Source organism: Lepidochelys kempii, chromosome 15 (assembly GCF_965140265.1).
Source record: "Lepidochelys kempii isolate rLepKem1 chromosome 15, rLepKem1.hap2, whole genome shotgun sequence".
Classification (NCBI taxonomy): Eukaryota; Metazoa; Chordata; order Testudines; family Cheloniidae; genus Lepidochelys; species Lepidochelys kempii.
Window position 1 is genome coordinate 25,092,623 of NC_133270.1, and position 19,824 is coordinate 25,112,446.

General features: G+C 42.3%; 1 protein-coding gene across 9 annotated transcripts; it reads right to left on the reverse strand.

Moving 5' to 3' along the window:
- Positions 1-506: 506 nt before the first annotated feature.
- On the reverse strand, positions 507-12,518 carry KMT5A (lysine methyltransferase 5A). Of its 9 annotated transcripts, none has more exons than XM_073312334.1 (8): positions 12,075-12,518; positions 11,365-11,462; positions 8,388-8,544; positions 6,036-6,255; positions 5,141-5,228; positions 4,638-4,697; positions 3,474-3,664; positions 507-2,249 (listed from the first exon to the last, which is right to left on the reverse strand). In XM_073312334.1, exons 1-8 carry the CDS (start codon positions 12,478-12,480, stop codon positions 2,039-2,041), a joined length of 1,431 nt encoding a protein of 476 aa, XP_073168435.1. In that variant the 5' UTR covers positions 12,481-12,518; the 3' UTR covers positions 507-2,038. The 9 variants fall into 9 exon arrangements, 8 of the variants coding, with proteins under 8 accessions (XP_073168435.1, XP_073168436.1, XP_073168443.1 ...); XM_073312340.1 differs by having other exon boundaries at positions 509-2,249; positions 12,106-12,191; XM_073312338.1 differs by lacking the exon at positions 507-2,249 and adding an exon at positions 3,832-3,897 and having other exon boundaries at positions 3,581-3,664.
- Positions 12,519-19,824: the final 7,306 nt, after the last annotated feature.

A 19,824-nucleotide genomic window follows, 5' to 3' on the forward strand; every position in this document is an offset into this window, starting at 1 on the left:
CCCACTAGCTTTATTGCTGTGTTTCAATGCAGCAGCATCCAACTGTCAATTACAAACAAGGCATGAGTGTATTTTCATATACAAGGCAGGTAGGTATCGTTAGACCTTGTTTTACAAAAAGGGGAAACTGAGGAACAGAGGTGAAGAGTCACTTGCCCAAGATCGCAGTGAGCCAGTGGTAGAGTAAAGCACAGGTTTGTCCCAGTTCCCAAGTCTGTGCTCTAGCCACTAGCTGACGCTGCAGGGGGGAGAAGCTCTTTCAGAACAAGGGAATCTGCACACATTTTTGGCTTCTCTATTAGAGAGAGAAGGAACTCTACTGTGCCGACATCTAATTCAAATCCCCAAAGTAGCTTGCACACAAAATATATAGTTGATGGTTAGTGAGTTATCAAGCTTCAGAGACTTGATATACACATATCCTCCCTCCTGAGCTTTCATTGGATAGAGGAGACAGGCATTTAAGGGTTAACTCTTTTCACAGCTTGCTTAAAAATATCTGAGACAGAGGCAGGCATAACAGCCAATTCATTGTTAATAAATATATTTTTTTTATTTTACAGACACATTTTCTTCAAGTTTTTGTTTTTAAAATACATCACTAAACCAGCTCTCTTGCTGCTGAAACACGTAGGTTGGACTGTATTACCCTGGCTATCACACAAGTGAACACGACTGCCTGGGGTGGTATGCCCAGGAGGAGCAGCTTTGAGAACATGGAGGAGCAGAGGACATTAATAAAGCCACAGACCTCTTGCTGACACATTTCCCATCAACAAGCGTGGCTGGTGGCCTAAGGCCATCTTTCAGCTACACACATGCCAAGCATGCCTTGGCAAACATTTCAATTGATAAGAGTTCATATTCACTGTCTGGATCTCCATTGTATAGCCTTCCCATACCATGGATTTGGTTCCCCCAATAACGAGCCTGAACCTGTGATGTACTGAGCATCTTCTGCAAGGTGCTAAGCACCCTCAACTCCCACTGAAGTCAATGGGACCAGACAGTGCATGACAGCTTACAGGATCAGACCCCAAGGAATCTACTCTCTTCAATGCATTTGCATAACTCCAAAAGCAAAATTGAAGATGCACATGAAGACAAGACTCCTAATTTTGGAAACACTCTAATCCACTTCCAGCATTCACAGTAAAATAAATAATTCTGTTTCTGATGTGGCCAATTTGTAGAGAGGGGCCTTTTTTGTTTTGTTTTCTAAAAAGCCATCTAACAAAACTCCCACAAATCAGCCACTACCTATAAAAAAGGTACGATCTCAAACTTTAGAAAACAGAGTAACGCCCAAAAAGCAATTCCTCATTTTGATGACTTGCACGTTTTATCTTCACATTTCTAATAAGCACCAACCCAATTCATAAAAATCCAGCTCCATTTGGATTGGAGTTATGTCTCTCTGAAGAAGACAGCCAGATTGATCATTCAATCCCATTATTACAGTGTATTTTGGTGCTTTTGTTGCCAACAAGGGGCATTGCGCTGGAAAAACGACTCCTAGCACAGACTAGTTAATGATACTAGCAATGCTTCATTCATGAAAAGGTCCTTGGTCAGTCAGTACTAGGTTTAAAAAGGCTGACAAGTAGTCGAATCATGACTTGAGAGTTAGAACATATGACACATCTGTCACTTTCAAGCTAAAGAGTTGATATCTCCCCCTTTAAAACAGGATATGAAATTTCATTGCAAAAGCAGGAGCACAACCCAAGAGATTCAGATTTGATTTCTTCCCTCCCCCCTTATAAAATATGCATAAGTCTTTGACTGCATGCTCAGGAAGCACTGATCAATCTATTTGCAAAAATGTACAAAACTGAACAATAAAAAAGTTTCAGTAATCTGCGACCATCTGTTCAAGCCTGTCTGGAAACCTGTAACAGATATTTAAATACTACAGCACAAAAGGTGTTTAAACAATTTTAAAACACCAGAAGCAATCCATTAAGATAGCCGTGTTTTTATAAAAAAAAAAAACCACCAACTCTCTTCAACGGTGCTCAGTCCGAAGAAGGATGGATTAGTGTTTCAGCCATGGATGAGCTTCAATGGAAGCTTTGCTCCTGTCTCCATAATCATACAATAGTTCTTCACCCACTTTAATGTCTCGCGAGGCTATCAGTATGAGATGAGGTACGCCGTCAATATCATGAAGCTTTGTTTGACAATTGCCACATTTGCTGTGATTAATCAGCCTTCCCAGACGATTAGTCTCTTTTGTAGCATCGACACTGAAAGAACAAACACAGATTGTAAGATTTCTGCACAGCACACACAAAAGTCACACTCACTACTAGAAGAGGTTAAATCTGCACTGAAAATCAAGAAATGAAAGAAATTGTGTGCAGTCAGCACAAGGCTTGAAAACAGAAAAAAAAAATACTAAAGATCCTGATGCCACTACTGCCCTGATAGGCAGAACAAGCTTAGCCAAACTGCTCTTGCAAATCTAATTACCACAAGTCAACCCCCCATGGCATACGTTCATCACAACTTTACGTCTTTCAACTCAACCATGGATTTCTTCTAGAACTGACATCTTAGAGTCATTTACTGAGCTTTTTGTGGAGCCCTTTCTTCTCTAGATGTTGCTTCCTCCCCATTAGCAGCCATCAAGCAACCACCCAGAAGGGCCTGCAGTCTTACACAGCTTCCTCAGAAGATAAGGTGGAAGGTATGTATTGTGCCAGCCAGGAAAAGGATGCACAGCTACCAATAAAGACCCCTGCTCCTTTAAGACTGGATACACTTAAGTGTCCAACACATGCTCAGTCTCCACTGACCTGGGAATATTCCCAAAGTTGGTCCACACGTTGCTATGCCACAGCATCTACCTGAAGATGTATAGTGCCTATCACTATAGCATCTCAACTTAGGTGTCACTGGGACAGCATAGTAGAAGTCAGACTGTTACAATCTAGAATTGTCAAACATATTAAATATGAGGACTGTTACAAGACTACTTAAATTCCAATATTTAATAGATCCTAGTTACTGATTTAATCAGCTGCAGCAATTTTAAGTAAATCATGGTATATTACTACTCTCTTCAATTCTTGACCTGTTTTTACAAGCAAAAATCCAGCCTGGTGAGGAAGGTTAACATATAGAGGTAAATAAAGCTAGTCAGAAAGCCAGATTCTTAGCTCTGCTGCTGGTCTATGAACCTCAAATCCCAGATCTATCCACTAAAACATATGGTCTCTTAATTCCAATTTCACTCATTATAACCAGAAGAGATGATGCCCAGCATGTAGTTTTGAATGTTTAAGCAATAGGAGTGAAAAAATGTATTCAAATAAAAAGCAAATATCTCAAGGTAAATCTTGAGCTTGGAACTTTTACACTTTGCAGGAAAACTGAAAGATCTGGCACCTTCAAAGCTTCATCCACTTATTCCATTATTATATTCCTTATATAAAAAGAACTTTAAAAAAACACAATCAAAAGCTTACCAGTACATTTTGCTTAAATACTGAAAATAGTACATATAGCAGCCTGTGGATGGATCTTGGGCATACACAGCTTCTCGCTTTTTAGCATCCATGATCTCTATGAGATCCCCATGATATTCTACCACAAATTCTCCTCGACTGAAGTGTCTGGTAGCAATTACCCCTCTCCCTTTACCATCAATGAAATCAATCTGTCAAGGAGAAAAGGAGCTCAGTTAGCAAAGTAAATCTATTTCCTACCTATCTGGGGGAAAGGGAACCTACAAGGATTTGTCGTTGAGACGTTAGCACCAATATTAGAGTGTGGCACATATGAACAAGTATTTTAGATAGCAAGATATGGCAACATATTGCACACCTTTAGGGGAGATACATGGGATGAACTTAGGGATGCAGATCACCAGATATTTAGATAGACTGTTTCCTAGATAAAAAAGACCAATGTCAACCGGACAGTAAATGCAGAAAAGTGGGATTAGTCCTCTTTTTATAGCAATTATTTGTTTTCTTTGAGCAGTGGGGGTGGAGTTAGTCTTTCCATTGCAGACTAGGAGATACCCTCAGTGTCCAATTTGGCTGCAACACAAAATAACAGTTAGAGATGCAGAAAGGTCTATCATGGAAGCTAGTCTAGTCCAGAGCCAATACAGTCTTGTTCCCTACAACATATTCTCTATTTTATTATCTAATCCATCACTTCATTGGATCACTATTCCACTGCCTAACACAAACAAGGGAAGTTTTTCTGCTACTAGCACAGAAGTTTCCTTATTAATTCGAACACATCACTTTTCGATGTAGCCTTTCAAATACCCTAAATGATTTTTTCAAACATTAAAGACTGAGCAGCCTCAGGAGTTCTGATCAGATAATATGAAGTCTAGAAATTAAGTTTTAGTTTCCCCCACACACACCAGTTTAGCAGGGACAAGAAGTACACTCTTACTTCTGAAAGGGAAAAACAGCAACAAGACCCCGCAAGCAGTGAGTAGACTTAACTTCAGTAATTGTGATACTAGCTAATAAACGGATAGTGGCTCTCCTATCAGGACACTCCCATTCAATGCCACATGGAAAAGCCTACGTATGCTGTTCAGTGACATACCAATAAACTTTTACCATACAGATACCGCGTCATGCTATTTAAGCTGGTGTTGCAGTTACCTTCATTCCTTCTTCTTTCCCACTTTCAATTAATTCATCTATTCTCCTCTTTTCCTCAGTCTGCAAAAAGAAAAACCCATAGTATTGCTACTAGGATTTCTGCAGGGTTTTTTAAGCTAAGTGTTTTAGGAAGGTGTTTATCCGGTAATCTCACTTTTCTAAGCACTCTGTGCTGCTCTATTTAGAGTTCAAGCATGTCAGTTTTGTCAGAAATATTACAACATTGCAAAGAAAATTTCAAATTGCACTCCAGGAATGTGCAGTTTTTCCTATATGAGCAGCTGGAAGGCATCATAAAGAAATCCAAATTTAGGTTTTGCTGTTTATGAAGAAGTGTTACTTTACATAGTTATACTGTGCATTTGTTGTTTGCTCTTTACCTGAGATCTATCCTAGATAGTACTTTGGAGATTACAAGTACCTGCATTCATCCTACAAAGTTTTCATTTGACTAGCAGTATGGAAAACTGCCAGGATTCGATGGGTTATACAAAAAGCACTACCTGCAATTCAGTTTTGCTCTTCCGGGAACTTCTTCTAACAGGGTAATAGTCTGTCACTTTTCGATTCTGTGATGTTTTTCCTTGCGCTCTGAGGGATAAGGAAAAGATACATAAATACTTCAGCTTTTCTGGCCTCACTGTCCTAACCCAAAAAGGTCAAGAAGCTTTTCCTTCCAAGACAGTGATTTGAGAGATGGCTGGTCAGAACTAAAGATTTTTTTTTTAATCTGCACCCTTCATTCTGATACAACACCTTGTACACCTCCATACTTCCCCACCTGGCCTCATTACCAGTACTTCAGCTCAAACTCTTGAGATGAGGAAAAAAAGCAGGTATTTCTAGAAGTGTAGAGAATTAGCTCAAATTACTATTATAATATACTATTATATTATACTGTGTGTGTCTCAACCTAAGATGCTCTAGAATTTCCATCATTAAAGCTGCTCCATGGTTGGCTGCAGTGGGAGATGGAAGCATCCATCACACGGTGAAACCTTGGCTTATGCTACTCATGCAAAAGTGAGCTTAGATACCAGCTCAGCCATCAGACCACTAGCTATAAAGGCAATATCCTGGGTCTGGCCAAAGAACTTCTTGTTTTGCCCCCCTCAAAAATGAGGTCTTAACCACTTTTGTTAGTTCCCATTAGTTAAGATTAGTGGAAATGCTCACCAATTTATACACAAGCTAGAAAGCAGTAGGTTCAAGAAAAAAATCCTTTGCAAGGCACATATCAGTGCTTACATCACAGTACAGAATTTACATCAAGTTGTTCTTTAGGGTAGGTTTCAGAAGAAAATCTCTAAGCCTCTATAGCAGAAAATATGTCTGGCTCATTTGCTTAAAAAATTCCAAAATATGGCATATGGCTGCCTTTGCTCCCACGTCACCTACTTTCTCCTTGGTCCAGGTTTTGCTTTTACCACCTTCTTCTGAGCTTGCTTTGCATTTGCTGCATCAGTAGAATCAGAAGGCAGAGGCATGCTTTTCTGTGTTTCTGCGGCTTCTTGTTTTTGATTAGGAAGAGACGCTGAAGAATTACACCCACTTTCTTTATCATTCTGATCTTCTGGTTTTATAGCACCTTCTATTGTATTAACAGTCCTTTTTTTCCCTGTGGATGGAAAATGTAGGACAGACTAACATAAGGTGTCTTCTAGCTTTCCTTTCTTCTACATCACAAAGCGCCCTAAACTCTTAAAGATTTCTAACCTGTATTTTATCTGTAAAAAAGTTACGGGGAGGGAAGGGGAAACATATTGTATTTCTTCTGTTACACAGCAAAATAAGTAGTCATAAGGACCAAGTTATCTGTTATGCATCATGAGTCTAATTCCTACAAGTTCTAAAGGGTGGAGGAAAGGATCTGAACCCAAGCATTTTGTCTAGTTAAAGATGTTAGCCAGACAAAGAATTTCCGAAGTCTCAACATCGCAGACACTACAAAGGGAGTTCTGTAACAATTGCACAATTGTCCAAGCCAGCAAGTTTGCCATATTGAACTCTAAAACTAGCATGACACCTAGATGAATATTCTGCCAGGAAAGAGTGACTACAGGAGTCTGCTGGGGTACTGTAGTTCCATACTTTGTGGCAGCAGCTATTGGTATCAAGAGGCCAATGCCATCAAAAAACACGCAATAGAAACAGAAGAGGAATCAAAATTGCTGTTCTTATTATACACATTGTAACAAATGTACATGCTGCTGCTGGTACAATCAGTAAATGCAGACTCAGAATGTGGGTGATAGTCTCTAGGATTCCTGGTAGATTCAAGGTAAATGGCTCAAAAAAAAAAAAAAAAAAAAAACAGATACAACATTCTAGACCTTCACCTGGCCTACACTGACCTCATTATGGCCTAGATTCAGCAAAACATGTGCTTAATTTTAAATTAGTTTTAAGAGCCTTGCTGAATAGGGATGAGATTACTCACATGCTTAAAGTTGAGTACAGACTTCAGTACTTTGCTGAATTGGAGTCTTTATCAGAAACCTCTAGGGGGCCTCATGCAGTCACCACTTACATCAATGCAAGTCTTTCCTCTGATTTCAATAAAGATTGGAACAGGACCCCCCCCCCAACCCCCCCAGTCACTGTCAAATTGAAATCCAAGTACTCTTACCATCTATCCTCAGTGCCCTCACTTTGGATGGGGGAAGGTTCTTTATTTCTGAAACATTTTCTATTGGCCCATCCAAGCCACTTTTACAAAAGGACACGCTTTTATTTTATTGGCTTTTTCTTTGTTGCTGGGTTTGCAGCTAGGTTGATGTGGCTTAAGGCTGAAGCCATTTTTTTCTGTTTAATGGAAATGTGAACGGTTTTTTTTTAAAATGGCACCCAGGTTCCACAGCAACTGGTGCTTAAGAAATCCTTGTAATAAACAAGCAGCAGTAAAACTAGTTAGGGTCAGACTAATTCCATGAACACAGGAAGAGGAGATGTTAACTGCATGCAACCCAGTGTCTTGTACATACAAATTTTCAGATAAGATTTGTATCCTGGTTAACTAAGTAAAAATGTTTTTAATAAGAAGTGCTAAAATTGTTGAGAGCCGAAGGTTTAACAGATCAATGACTCTCAAACTATCTATGAAACATTCCCTTTTGGTGTCCAGAGCTACTTCTGTCACAATGAAAAAGCAGCTACCAGTTTTCAAGCACTGGTGGTCGAGCCCAAGAATCAGTTTTCAAAAGATTGTTTCCCCTACCGCACCCGTAGCTATCTATACAGACACTAAACTTAAATACTGGCACCTCTCTTCACACTACATGGCTGCTTCAAACCTTTCTTGGCTTGGTGTTTCCTTGGCATTAATTCAACAGTAATCCAATTTGTGGAGAAAACCAACTCTGGGTAATAAACATGGAAAGGAGGACAAGCCAAACTGCAAAGTGACCCACAGAGATTAAATACAAATGGGGGATGCAGGCAATTTAGGGAATATTGAGAATTAACTATTTAAGTCCTACACCAGGAAAAGAAAATAAGCCAAGAGACAAAACAAGAGGGAAATTTTAACCAAGCAGCTACATCATTTAATTTAAGTGAAATTGGTAAAGAGATCAGTATTAGCAAGAGAGTTGAAATTCCATATATTCTAACTATTTGCTGGGAAGGCAGGGGGTCTATACAAAAGGGATCTTAAGTTGTACCCAATTTGAAAGGTTGAGGAAAAAGTCACAGGGCCAGACAAGGCATGTTTTCTAACCCATTGGCAAGCTGTTGTAAGGTCAATCTTACCGTCTCCTCTTTTGCATGTTTCATTTAGTGTTTTGCCTTGACATTTCACCTCATGATGCATGACTGAGTTTTCCTCTTGAAGGGGCGGACGAGCCCCAGGAGATTTGTTAGGACTTAGGTAGGTGTAGATTTTGGACTGGCCAAGAAATACGTTCTCCTAAAACAGAGAGCCAATAAAGCTCATTACATCAAAGAAATCTCATTAATCTCAAGTCTCCAGTTGGTATCTGGATCATGCTACATAGGCCAACACCTACATTACTGCAGCATATTTTGCTAATAGCAGAGGATGCATCTATATCCATCTGTCTATAAAACCATCTATGTTCAAAACCGTATCTCTCTGGCTGGTAATAGCTTGAACAAAACTTACCATGCAAATTCTCAGCACAGAGACACTTCCTCAAAAACAAACTAAATGCATCAGGTTAGTTGAATTAAGTGTTAGAATACAGGCCTAAATGCTTTTCTTGAATGCGTACATAGCTCCTAATGACTTAAAGACAAGGTGCAATCCTGGTCTCTGAGAGCAGCATTTGGTGCCAATATTTTTTTCCATGGACCTACGTATACTTAAGGTGCTCTCTCAAATGCTTCTTATTTTTAATAGAATATTTAATTTTTGATAATTTTTCTCTACAGTACTACAGACCAGAGACAAGTATATTCCATTATTTAGGGAGCGGATATTCCTCCTGAAATTGCATTAAGAAAAACAAGCAACAAAATTGATCTAAGGCTAGTTTTTTTATAAACTCAGTTTTGGTAATTCTTTGCAGTTTCTCTTCCCACCCCCGTTCCAAAAATCAACTCTAGAACACACATCAATACCTATAGTATGCAGAGGTACCAATGACATCAGAAAGAACTGTCTAACCAATTTTAAAATTAATCAGCATTGTTTCTAGTGCATTGTATGAACAGGTTAGAAAGCACTCCAGAATCTGCTACTTATGAGGTAGGTACTGAATGATGCTAACTGTACTCTGATAATGTAGAATCTGATGAATGAAGTTGGACTCTGAAGTTTGTTCTCCATGACACACTGCCTCATGTGAAATTACTGTCCCTCAAAGATAGTATCTACAGTATTCAGATTGGGCAGGTATATTGTAGTATGACATAACAGTACTTATCTCAAGCGTTGTGGCTCAGAATCTTAGCTTTTAATTTTAAAGTCTCTGCTTGTTAGGATTATAAAAAAACCTAATCTGAAAAATGTGAGCCAAGCATAACCAATGCAGGGAAGATTTGTCTGGGTCTGGAACAATAGCTCTGAGAGGTGTGAATTTACCCACACATCTCAGGAGGTGTGAACTCAGATGCTGAGTGATGACATTTAAGTGTCATCATTGTTTATATGAGCAATGAAGGGGGGGGGGAAATCACAGATCTGCGCACTCATTTTGGCATCATGAATAGATGGTGTTTGGGAGAGAACATCTATTAAATTTTCCTCCATCTGCTCAATCAAGAATGAGCTCAGGAACACAGCAGAGCCCAGAAGAGCACTTAGCCCCATTAAGGATCTCACAGGCATATTTAGAGTCAGCCAAGCTCCAGGAGCCCATGGACATATTTAGAGAACATGCACAATCTACCATGAGTGGTGCCTCTTTCCTGTGATGTAAGAGCACAAGAATGGCCATACTGTGTCAGACCAATGGTCTGACTAGCCCAGTATCCTGTCTTCCAACACTGGCCAGTGCCAGACGCTTCAGAGAAAGTGAACAGAACAGGGTTATTTATCGAGTGATCCACCCCCATCATCCAGTCCCAGCTTCTGTACTTGTGTGGGAAGGGCTTATGTTGGGAGCTTAGAAGAGTACAACCACCTTCTCCCCCTTCTCCCAGTTTAACTCCTAGGTGTCTATCTAGCGAATGTGATTGTTCAACCCCATGGTGTCATGATGTGTTGAAGTAATTTAGCCAGAACCAAGATTGCCTTGGCTATATTTCCTACACAAAAAACTGATTTTAAGATGTAACAAATAAAAAAATATATATTTTCACTAAAAAAGGAACCTTACACTAAAGCATGAAATGTACCACATATTCCAACATATAGGTGCAAAAGCACTGAAAATTAAAGGGAGCCTATTGTGGAACATACATATGTTTTAAGCTTAAAAACTGATAAACTGCTTATTGTTATAACCGTAGGGTACTGTGTCCCCCCCCAGAAGTCAACCCCCTTCACAAGTCTATAAATATTTTTCTTCTTCTTTCTGTAGCATTTAGGTCACAATTTTGTGGGCACTTACGGATTCGCTAACTTCAGTGCAACTAATGACATGCTAAAAGTATTTGGAAGACCCAGGCTTTAAGACTGCAAATTCTTCCAGGCAGGGAAGGGGACAGTCATTGTATGTGTTCACACAGCTACCATAAGCCCTTCTGCTGCCACCTGACTCCCACAGACAGATCCTTAGGACCAGCTAAAGCCGCAATGAATGGGGATCAGCTTGCGAGACTGGGGCTCCAGTGAAGCTCTGATCCTGCCTAGGGCTTGCAAGGCTGCTGCAGTAACGTCGTCCTGCCAGCACTTACACGCGTAACTTTACTCACGTGAGCAGACCCATTGACTTCAGTGCGGCGAGTTCCTCCCGGGGGGAAGCAGCGGCGGGGCCAGGCCCGTGGAGCGCCCCGCGGGGCAGCTGCATGGCCACGTCTGCCTGGGCGGAGAGCAGCTCCGGGCGCCCCTTAGCCGGGGTTGGCCGCGGGGAGCGCGGCGACGGGCCCAGGCTGGCTGCAAGGGGCGGCCCTTTCCCCACACCCCGACTCCTCCTCCCCGCGCTCCTGGAGCCTCGCCCTGCCCCGGGAGCAGCCGGGGCGTTCGCCTTCCTCCCCCGTCCGCGCTTCCCCGGGCCCGCTCCAGCCGCCCCTCAGCAGCCCGGGCTCGGGAGTGGCAGGAAATAACCTTGCCGGCCAGGGCCCAGACCCCGGCGCCCCGGTGTGGGGCGGGCACGGCGCTTACCCCGTTCATCCTGGGGCGGCCGGGCCCCCTCCTCTCGGTGCTCTCCGGAGCCGTCGCCGCCTCCGCTTTGCCTTCCCGGGGCTTGGGCATGGTCTTGCCTAGGGGAGAGCAGGGGGTGGGGGCGTCAGAGCCATGCCCGGAGCCGCTTCAGTCCCCGGCAGCGGCCGGAGCCGCCGCCACCTGCGCCATGTTTCAAGGGCTCGGTGCAGGGACAGGCCGGCCCAGCGCGCACCCCGCACGGGGGAGGAGCGCCGCCGAGCCCCCCCCTCCACCCCTGCGCTGCCGAGGGCGCGCTGCCCCCCAGGGGAGCCCAGAGCAGCAGGAGAGAGAGCAAACCAGCCTGGGCTGAGGGAGCAGGTGTCTGACACACACACCCCCCGCCCCGCAACACACGCCTCCTAGACCCCCACAATATACCCCCAATCTACCCACTCACGCCGCCCTCCGTAAGACATACACCCCTCAATCGCCCCGACCGGGACCCAGCCCCCCATATAGCCCCATACCGCCGCCCCCACGTCACACCTACCCTCTATGTACCCCCACCCCTCAAGAAGCCCAGCTCCATTCACACCCACCCAGGCCGCAGCGCCCCTCGCACCCCACGTGCCTCCGCCAGCCCACTCACTCCCTGCCCCCTTCTCTCTGCCCCCATAGGCGCCCAGCCTCCAGCCCCTACACACGCCCGCTCAGGCCCTTCCATAACTTACCCTCCCCCCCAGCACCTGTCAGGGCCGGTACCTTTAGCCATGGCTCCGAGAGCGGAGCCAAGCCCGGCTCAGAGCTGTCGCAGCAGGAGACCCTCCCCTCCCCACGAGAACCTTCAGGGTTCTCAGTGTCGCCGAACTGCTCCAAAGAGATACACTGAGCCGCTCTCCGCTGCCTGAGTGGCGCTCCCACGTGCCTATCACACCACCCCCGATCTTTGATTGGTGGGCAGGCAAACGTCCCGCCTTCCCCTATTCCACGGTGGGCCATCCAAGTCAGCGCAGCTGCCTCCACGTAAGGGTGTTTAAATGTGCGTCCCCTGGTCGCTGATTGGCCAGTGCGAAGAACAAGGGGCCTGTGATTGGAGGCCAGACCAGAAGTTCTCCCTCCTTTGCTAGGCTGCGCCATGTGGGTGAGAGTTCTGGATCGCTTGACAATAGCCTCACGTACCCCTAGTGTGGGGTTCAAGTTGGTTGTACATACGAGTTCTATAGGGAACAGTGCAGAATACCCAACATACACAAATCTCTCCCCACCTGGCCAAATCTTTGGCTCTATACTATTCCTTTCCCGGCATCTCCCTCCCACCAAGTCTTATAGAATATCAGGGTTGGAAGGGACCTCAGGAGGTCATCTAGTCCAACCCCCTGCTCAAAAAGCAGGACCAATCCCCAATTTTTGCCCCAGATCCCTAAATGGCCCCCTTAAGGGTTGGACTCACAACCCTGGATTTAGCAGGCCAATGCTCAAACCACTGAGCTATCCCTCCTGCCTCCAACATGCTCAAGAAAAGTAGATCCAACCGGCAATTTTTCCTGCTTGAGCTAAATTATATTTGGAGCCCTGCAAAGACAACGCTTACTCCCCTGAGACCGCAAAACTCTTCTGCTGACCTCTGTGTATCCTGCTAACTAGAGCCAGTCCCAAGAGGTTTGGCTATGTGCACGTATGCACTTTGGGATGGGATTACATGTGAGGGTGTGACATTTAAAAAGTGCCTGTGAATTGACAAATATGATGAACACAGACCTTGCACATTTCATTTTAAACAAAGCATTCAGCTCCCAGGAACTGAAAGAGCATGGTTATAGTTTCTGCATTGTACCTCCCAACACCAGGAAGTACAGGCCTGGAGCCCTATCCACTAAACCTGGGGTGGCCAACCTGAGCCTGAGAAGGAGGCAGAATTTACCAATGTACATTGCCAAAGAGCCACAGTAATATGTGGCAGCACCCCATCAGCTCCCCCCACCCTGCTCCCAGGGCCGCCGCCCCCCCGCGCCTCCCCACACCTCCTAATCAGCTGTTGCGTGGCATGCAGGAGGCTCTGGGGGGAGAGGGAAGGAGTGAGGGCATGGCAGGCTCAAGGGAGGGGGTGGGAAGGGGTGGAGTGGGGGCAGGCCCTGTGGCAGAGCCAGGGGTTGAGCAGTGAGCACCCCCCAGCACATTGGAAAGTTGGCGCCTGTAGCTCCAGCCCCAGAGTCGGTGCCTAAACAAGGAGCCGCATATTAACTTCTGAAGAGCCGCATGTGGCTTCGGAGCCATAGGTTGGCCACCCCTGCCCTAACCCATACATCATGGTTGCAGGGTTACATTCAGGGCTGGATTCCTAATTTAAAACAAAATGATCACAATTATGGCATCGAGGCTATTAAAGCTATACTAAACTTGCCTTTTCATTAACATAAAGCTGTTCGGTGATTACATTTCAGTCTTAAAACATAGAATATAAATATAGTTAATTCAAAATAGCCTACTTCTGACTTTAGAACAGCTGTTATACTAGTTTCTTTCTGGGAGGGAGTTTGGTGCAGGAGGGCATTCTGACCTGGGACAGGCAGTTGTGGTGTACGAGGGGGTGCGGGATCTGAGAGGGAGTTTGGGTGCAGGAGGGGATTCTGACCTGGGGCAGAGGGTTGGGGTGCAGGAGGGGGAGTGAGGTGCAGGCTCCAGCCAGGAGGCGCTTACCACAGGTGGCTCCTGGCTGTCGGTGCAGCAGGGCTCAGGTAGGCTGCCTGCCTGCCATAGCCCCATGCCACTCCCGGAAGTGGCTGACTGCTGGCACATCTCTGCGCACCCCTGGGGGGAGGGGAACAGCATGTCTCTGTGCACTGCAATCGACAGGTTGGTGACCACTGAACTGTATATAATTATAGATTTATTTTTGCAGGGCCCCCCTCAGCCCGAGGCTCTGGGCTGCAGCCCCTAAAGTCCCTGCATTAATCTGGCCCTGGTTACATTGTACCTCAAAGTCAGAAAAAAATATCACCAAGAAGCTTGTAGAAACAATGAGGTTGGATGCCACATGGGACTGTCAATGGCATACAGTACTGAGCTTTTAACCTCCAAGTTTTTAGTATAAATTCAACTACTTTTGATAACGAATGGAAGTTATTATACAATGACAGTTTGGTAGCCTATATAAAATGAGTTTGGTGGCCTAAATCTAGCTCCCACTGGTCACCCAGCCACTTCACATGTCAACATCACAACAACTGGCATCAATGTCAAGTCTTGTTGGCAGTCCTAGCAGAGAGGTCAAGATGTGATTGGGCAGTGGAGTCTGAACTATCTTCTCCATTTTAGAGGTAGTTCCTCAAAGTCTATCTCGTCACTGCCCCAAAATGGTGGGGTTTTACAGCAACCAGCGTTATCTAGTTATCTTGTTGTAAAATTCTACTGTAAATGAGGCTCTGTATATTTTACCCCAAGGTAGCTAAGTAAGGTCAGCCATAGGTAGTGGTAAGGTTTAGTGTTGACCAACGTTATCTATTTAAGCATTTATACCAAGCGGATCAGCAGGGTATCTGAGCTCTTTACAGATTCTGGGTCTGATTTTGCTATTCAAACTCACACTCTACTTCTGAAATCACTTACCATGTAAGCTAATATTTCACCACGAGTTATGGAATCAGCACGGATGCTTTACAACTAAACACAACAATAGCAAATTTCTTTCTCTCTGCTTCTCAGCGGTTATATTTTGTTTGTGTTGCCTTTCTATTATGGAGGAGTGATAGTAAGACCATAGTTAAGGTTGCATCAAGGGTTTCAGTTTTACAGGGTAATGATTTGTTAATATATTCTAAATCTTTTGAGAATAAAGCCCAAAATAGAAACATAGTTTTCAAGGTCTAATTTTCTGTGTATATCTTAGACAGAGCTGATTTTTATTTTGTGAAATATTAGTAGTAGGGTTGTGGGTAAGCTAAGTCAGAGAAACTTCAGAATAAACTCACAATCAGGGCTGATGTTGGGACAGCGTGTTGGAAGTTTTACTGCTGTTCCCTGCAGTGTATCTGTTCTGTGAATAAAGAACTGCAATTTCCAGAGGTGTTAAACCTGCAGCTGTTACAAGCATAAATTTAACACACACACAGGAAAGATTCTTTAATATAAATAAACCACCTTCAAATTATGGCTCTCAAACTGCTACTACCTTGGCATTTTAGCTTGTGCATCTGCAGATACTATTTAATATATGTTAGATGCCATAATTAAGGCTGAGATGGCCATTCCTGACACTTGATGTAAACATTGTTTAAATTTTAGCACAGACTTTGTACAAAGCAAAATGATGGAACATCCACGGAAGATGCAACTGACAATGTATGTCATCTCATATGAATTAGAAATAGATTTTATATTGTGCTCATCAGAGAAATATCAAAACCCACATAAAAGTACAGCCTTTTACATAAAACCCTCAAAGGACAACTCTATAGTTAAAACTATTTTAACCTACCCCCCCCCCATTTTTACTGCACCGTTTCACCCATTTTTTTACCTACACTTAACAAAATCGAAAACCTAATTATAACAAATCAATGGGACAAAGACACAAGAGTAAGTTGAGTGGAGAGAGATCACAGTGCTTTGAAGCACCTCCTGCAGTTCCACTATACTATCTGGGACACAGTTCTGACCTTCAAGTAGAATAGTAAATTATCAGTAGTATTTTACACCCTACAAAATATGTAACAAAAAATGTAATAGAATGTCAGACAGCCAAACGGAGCAACATCATAGAGGGTGGATTCTACACATTTGCATGAAAACACCGTAAACCCCTTTTTACATTTGTAGGCTTGTCTACTTCAGGGATTTTTGCACAAATGTTGCAAGCTCTCTTTTTCCACTGGTGCAGTGAATCTATACAAGAGGGTTGCGCTGGTGTAGTACACCAATGCAAAAATCTATAAGGTAGACATTTCATAGGCTGGGACAGTGCCTGAGCCTGACTGCTCTTGATGCTGCTCTCAGTTCTGCTGCTGCTTATACCATGAGATTAACGCCCCCATGCCAAACCTCCAAACAGAAAGTGAAGGTTAGGGTTGGAAAATCACTATCCAACACTCGGATCCATGCAGGGGGGTATCCTTGCACTCTTTTTTTTGGTTAAAGGTGACCTACATTGGAAAAAGCAAATTGGGCCTGTGTACTTTGGTGCCTCTTTATGATGTACAGTATAAAGAAGGCCTGAACTTTTTTTTGTTTGTTGGTTGGTTGGTTGTTTAATTATAAAAGGGGTTTTTCCTGATAATTTTTTACCATTAGAATTTCAGTTCCTGTTTAGCCTGGCACACTAGTTAAGCGATGTCATGATAAGAGCCAAGAGAATGAAAGCAATGGAGGAGGAAAGGGATTTTAGTCAGACTTCAAAACTCTTCCTTTTGTTAACAACTATTTAACTGCAATGCCTAATGAACATTTAGGAAAGTGAATGTATTTGTTAAAATTCATCTCCCTTCACCCACTTCCCCTTCAATGAGACCTCCAATTGATTCTCCAGGAAAAACAGGGAAGACAATAGTTCAGATTCCTATGTACAGAACAAGTAAGAAAAAAAAGTCTTAAAAATGCAGGCCCTCTTTCTACACTTCAGAGAAACAAAGTTTTACAGATCACCTTTAACTAATCTCTCCCTAAGCCAATTTGAGGTTGCTATACCTAAAGTTTCAAGTTGCTTTGGTGATGAGATCAACACATTAGCTTGTCTGTATTTAACTTTTTTCTTGTAAAGTCAAATCTTGGACATTTTAAAAAGTTTTCTGTGAAAATAAAATTTGAATTTGAAATTGTGGGTCCACGGGCAGCCACTAGGGGGCAAAAACAAACTAAGTAACCATCATCTCCAGAACAACAAAGAAAACAGTGTAATCTAAAACAGTCTGCTGCTCTGGACAGTGTAGGTACAATTTTTTTGGTATGTTTTATCACCACTATTAAATGACAAAAAACACTAGCTCCCTAATGAGAACTAAGAGAAAAGACAGAGATGAAAAGGCTAATATGGGGGTAATTGTATTTCATCATGCATGAGTTTATAACCCCAAGGAGTCGGTTTGTCTGTTGCAGCCAGTCACCATGATTCAGCGCACTTAGCACACATGGGAGTTGTTCGTTTACTCAGTCTCCATAGAGAGCACCATGGTTGTTACTAGTGCCAGCTTCAAAACCCAGTCACCTAAGCATAATCTCTTTTAGTATTTGTAATAGCAGCCACAAAAAAACACTGCAGATGACTATTAATACATTTTATGTGGGCAAAGTTAAGGCAAAACATTAGATTTGCTTAAAAAGGGAAGAAAGCACTTAGTGTGAAACTCTTCAGCACAAAATAAGCTTTTAATATAGATTTGTGTTTTAAAGTTCTGATCTTTTAGCAGTGCTGAATTAAAACACATTTTTCCCTTCTAATCAACTCACACATTTGCAACTGATTGTGTTAGTTCTTATTATGTATTCTTTGACTTATCTAGCAGGCATCACATTTATAGATAAGCACTTTTCATAAATTTTACACAAGTATTTCCTTACAAGATGAAGTGTTGACTCAACAATCCATCAGTCTCACCCCTAAAGATAACTCACTCACTTATAAAAAAAAAATGTAGTGATGGAAAAAATAATGCCTGACCAATAAAAGCCTGGCAGTGTGATGTTACGTTATGTAGAATGATTTGATAGAAGACCATATATTACTAGTTAACATTTTAATTATAATAGCAGGATATGACTAATTACATTTCCTATATTGGGGGACGGGGGTGGGAAATGGTTGACAGCATCCAGGACAGCAGCTGCTGAAAATGAAAAGTGTCAGGCCCAAATCCTTAAAGGTGTTTGGGTGCCTAACTCCCATTGATTTCAATGGGATTTAGGCATTTAAATACCAGTACCCAATGTGGCCCAATTCAGCAAGATACTTAAGCACAGGAGTATCTTAAAGTTAGGTACATGATGAAGGACCCAGTCCTGCCAAGACTTATGCATGTGCTTAATTTTACATACGGCAAGTAGTTCCATTCCAGTCTACTCACAGCGCATAAAGTTAAGCACATCCATTACTCCTTGCAGACTGACAGGAGCCTATGTATCTTTCTGAATCAGGGCTTGAATGCAGGAATTATACAACAGCATTAAAACATTTTATATTTCATGGCAGAAATTTTTACATTTACACAGGTGCACTTAATGTTACATATGGTGCACATAGACTGTGCACAGCTAGTTAAGTATGCTTTTATTCAAAGTGGTTAAGAGGCAATAGTCAGGCATTAGGTAGCTGCATTTTACACATTCCTGTCACCTCTGGCCAGATTTCCTTCCCCCTAAATGTTTGAGGCCTAAGTGATAAGCCTGATCTGCCTTACTTCAAGCATGGTAACTAGATTGATCTAATTTACACCCCACTTATACCCTACAGAGATGCTCTGGCTCTGCAGAATTTAAGTGCTCTGCAGGACCTAAGCATCAGCCTGCAGAGATTTGTAGCTCTGCAGAAATAGAGTGTCAGGCCTGTGGAGCTCTGCTCCTGAGTTCCTGATCTCCAAAGATGCTGAGCATTAGAGATACTTTTATAAAACTCCCTAGGAAAACAAATGCTTGAAACTTTATTAATACACTATTAATATTGCATCTGCCAGGGACAAACATGCAATCTTAATGATATAAACTAATATTCAGTCTTTCATTACCTTATCACATACAATTTTCAATATGCAAAAGTTAAGCAATGTTAACTCAGTCATATTGCACATACATAATATTTTCTGTTCAAATGTGAAGCTTAATAAATTTTATAACAAGCTGCAATACATAAGACATAACACTAATATATGGATAACTTTAACTATAAAATTAAGTGCTGTTTATGCTGAAAGTTTAAAAGTATGTCTTGTGGTCAGAGTTAAGGTTATTTTTGGAATGGGTAAAATGATTTTTTTCATATCAGTAATGTAGCTAATCAAATGTGTGAAGTGTAAGATTAATATTTATACAATTTACCCTAACTAGTCATTTTCATCCTTTTTATTCTCATTTCTATTGTGTAAAAATGGAATACCTACATATAATGAAGGAGCGAGCATCACTGAATATTTTTAGTCATTTTATACCAATGCCTATATAAAGATTTTAACAATATATTTTATGGCTCCTCAGTTCACATTAAAGATAAATAACTTGCATCCTTCTTAAATGTTCAAAGTTTAAATTACAATATTTTTGTTTCATAATTTGGATAAACATCATTATTCATTGTAGCAATCTTACCTGTAAGGTAACAAAGCTTTGTGGTGCCTACTTTTTTTTAAATAAAAGGAGCCCTGAAAACTAAAATAAAGATGTCATAAAACGACATGTTAGCACATAAAGTTTTCAAGCATACTGGGCTCTTTGTAGTTTATGTAGACTATTTTATGCATCAGGCTTGTCGCTGTCTGTAGAGAAAACTTAATGCACCAAGCC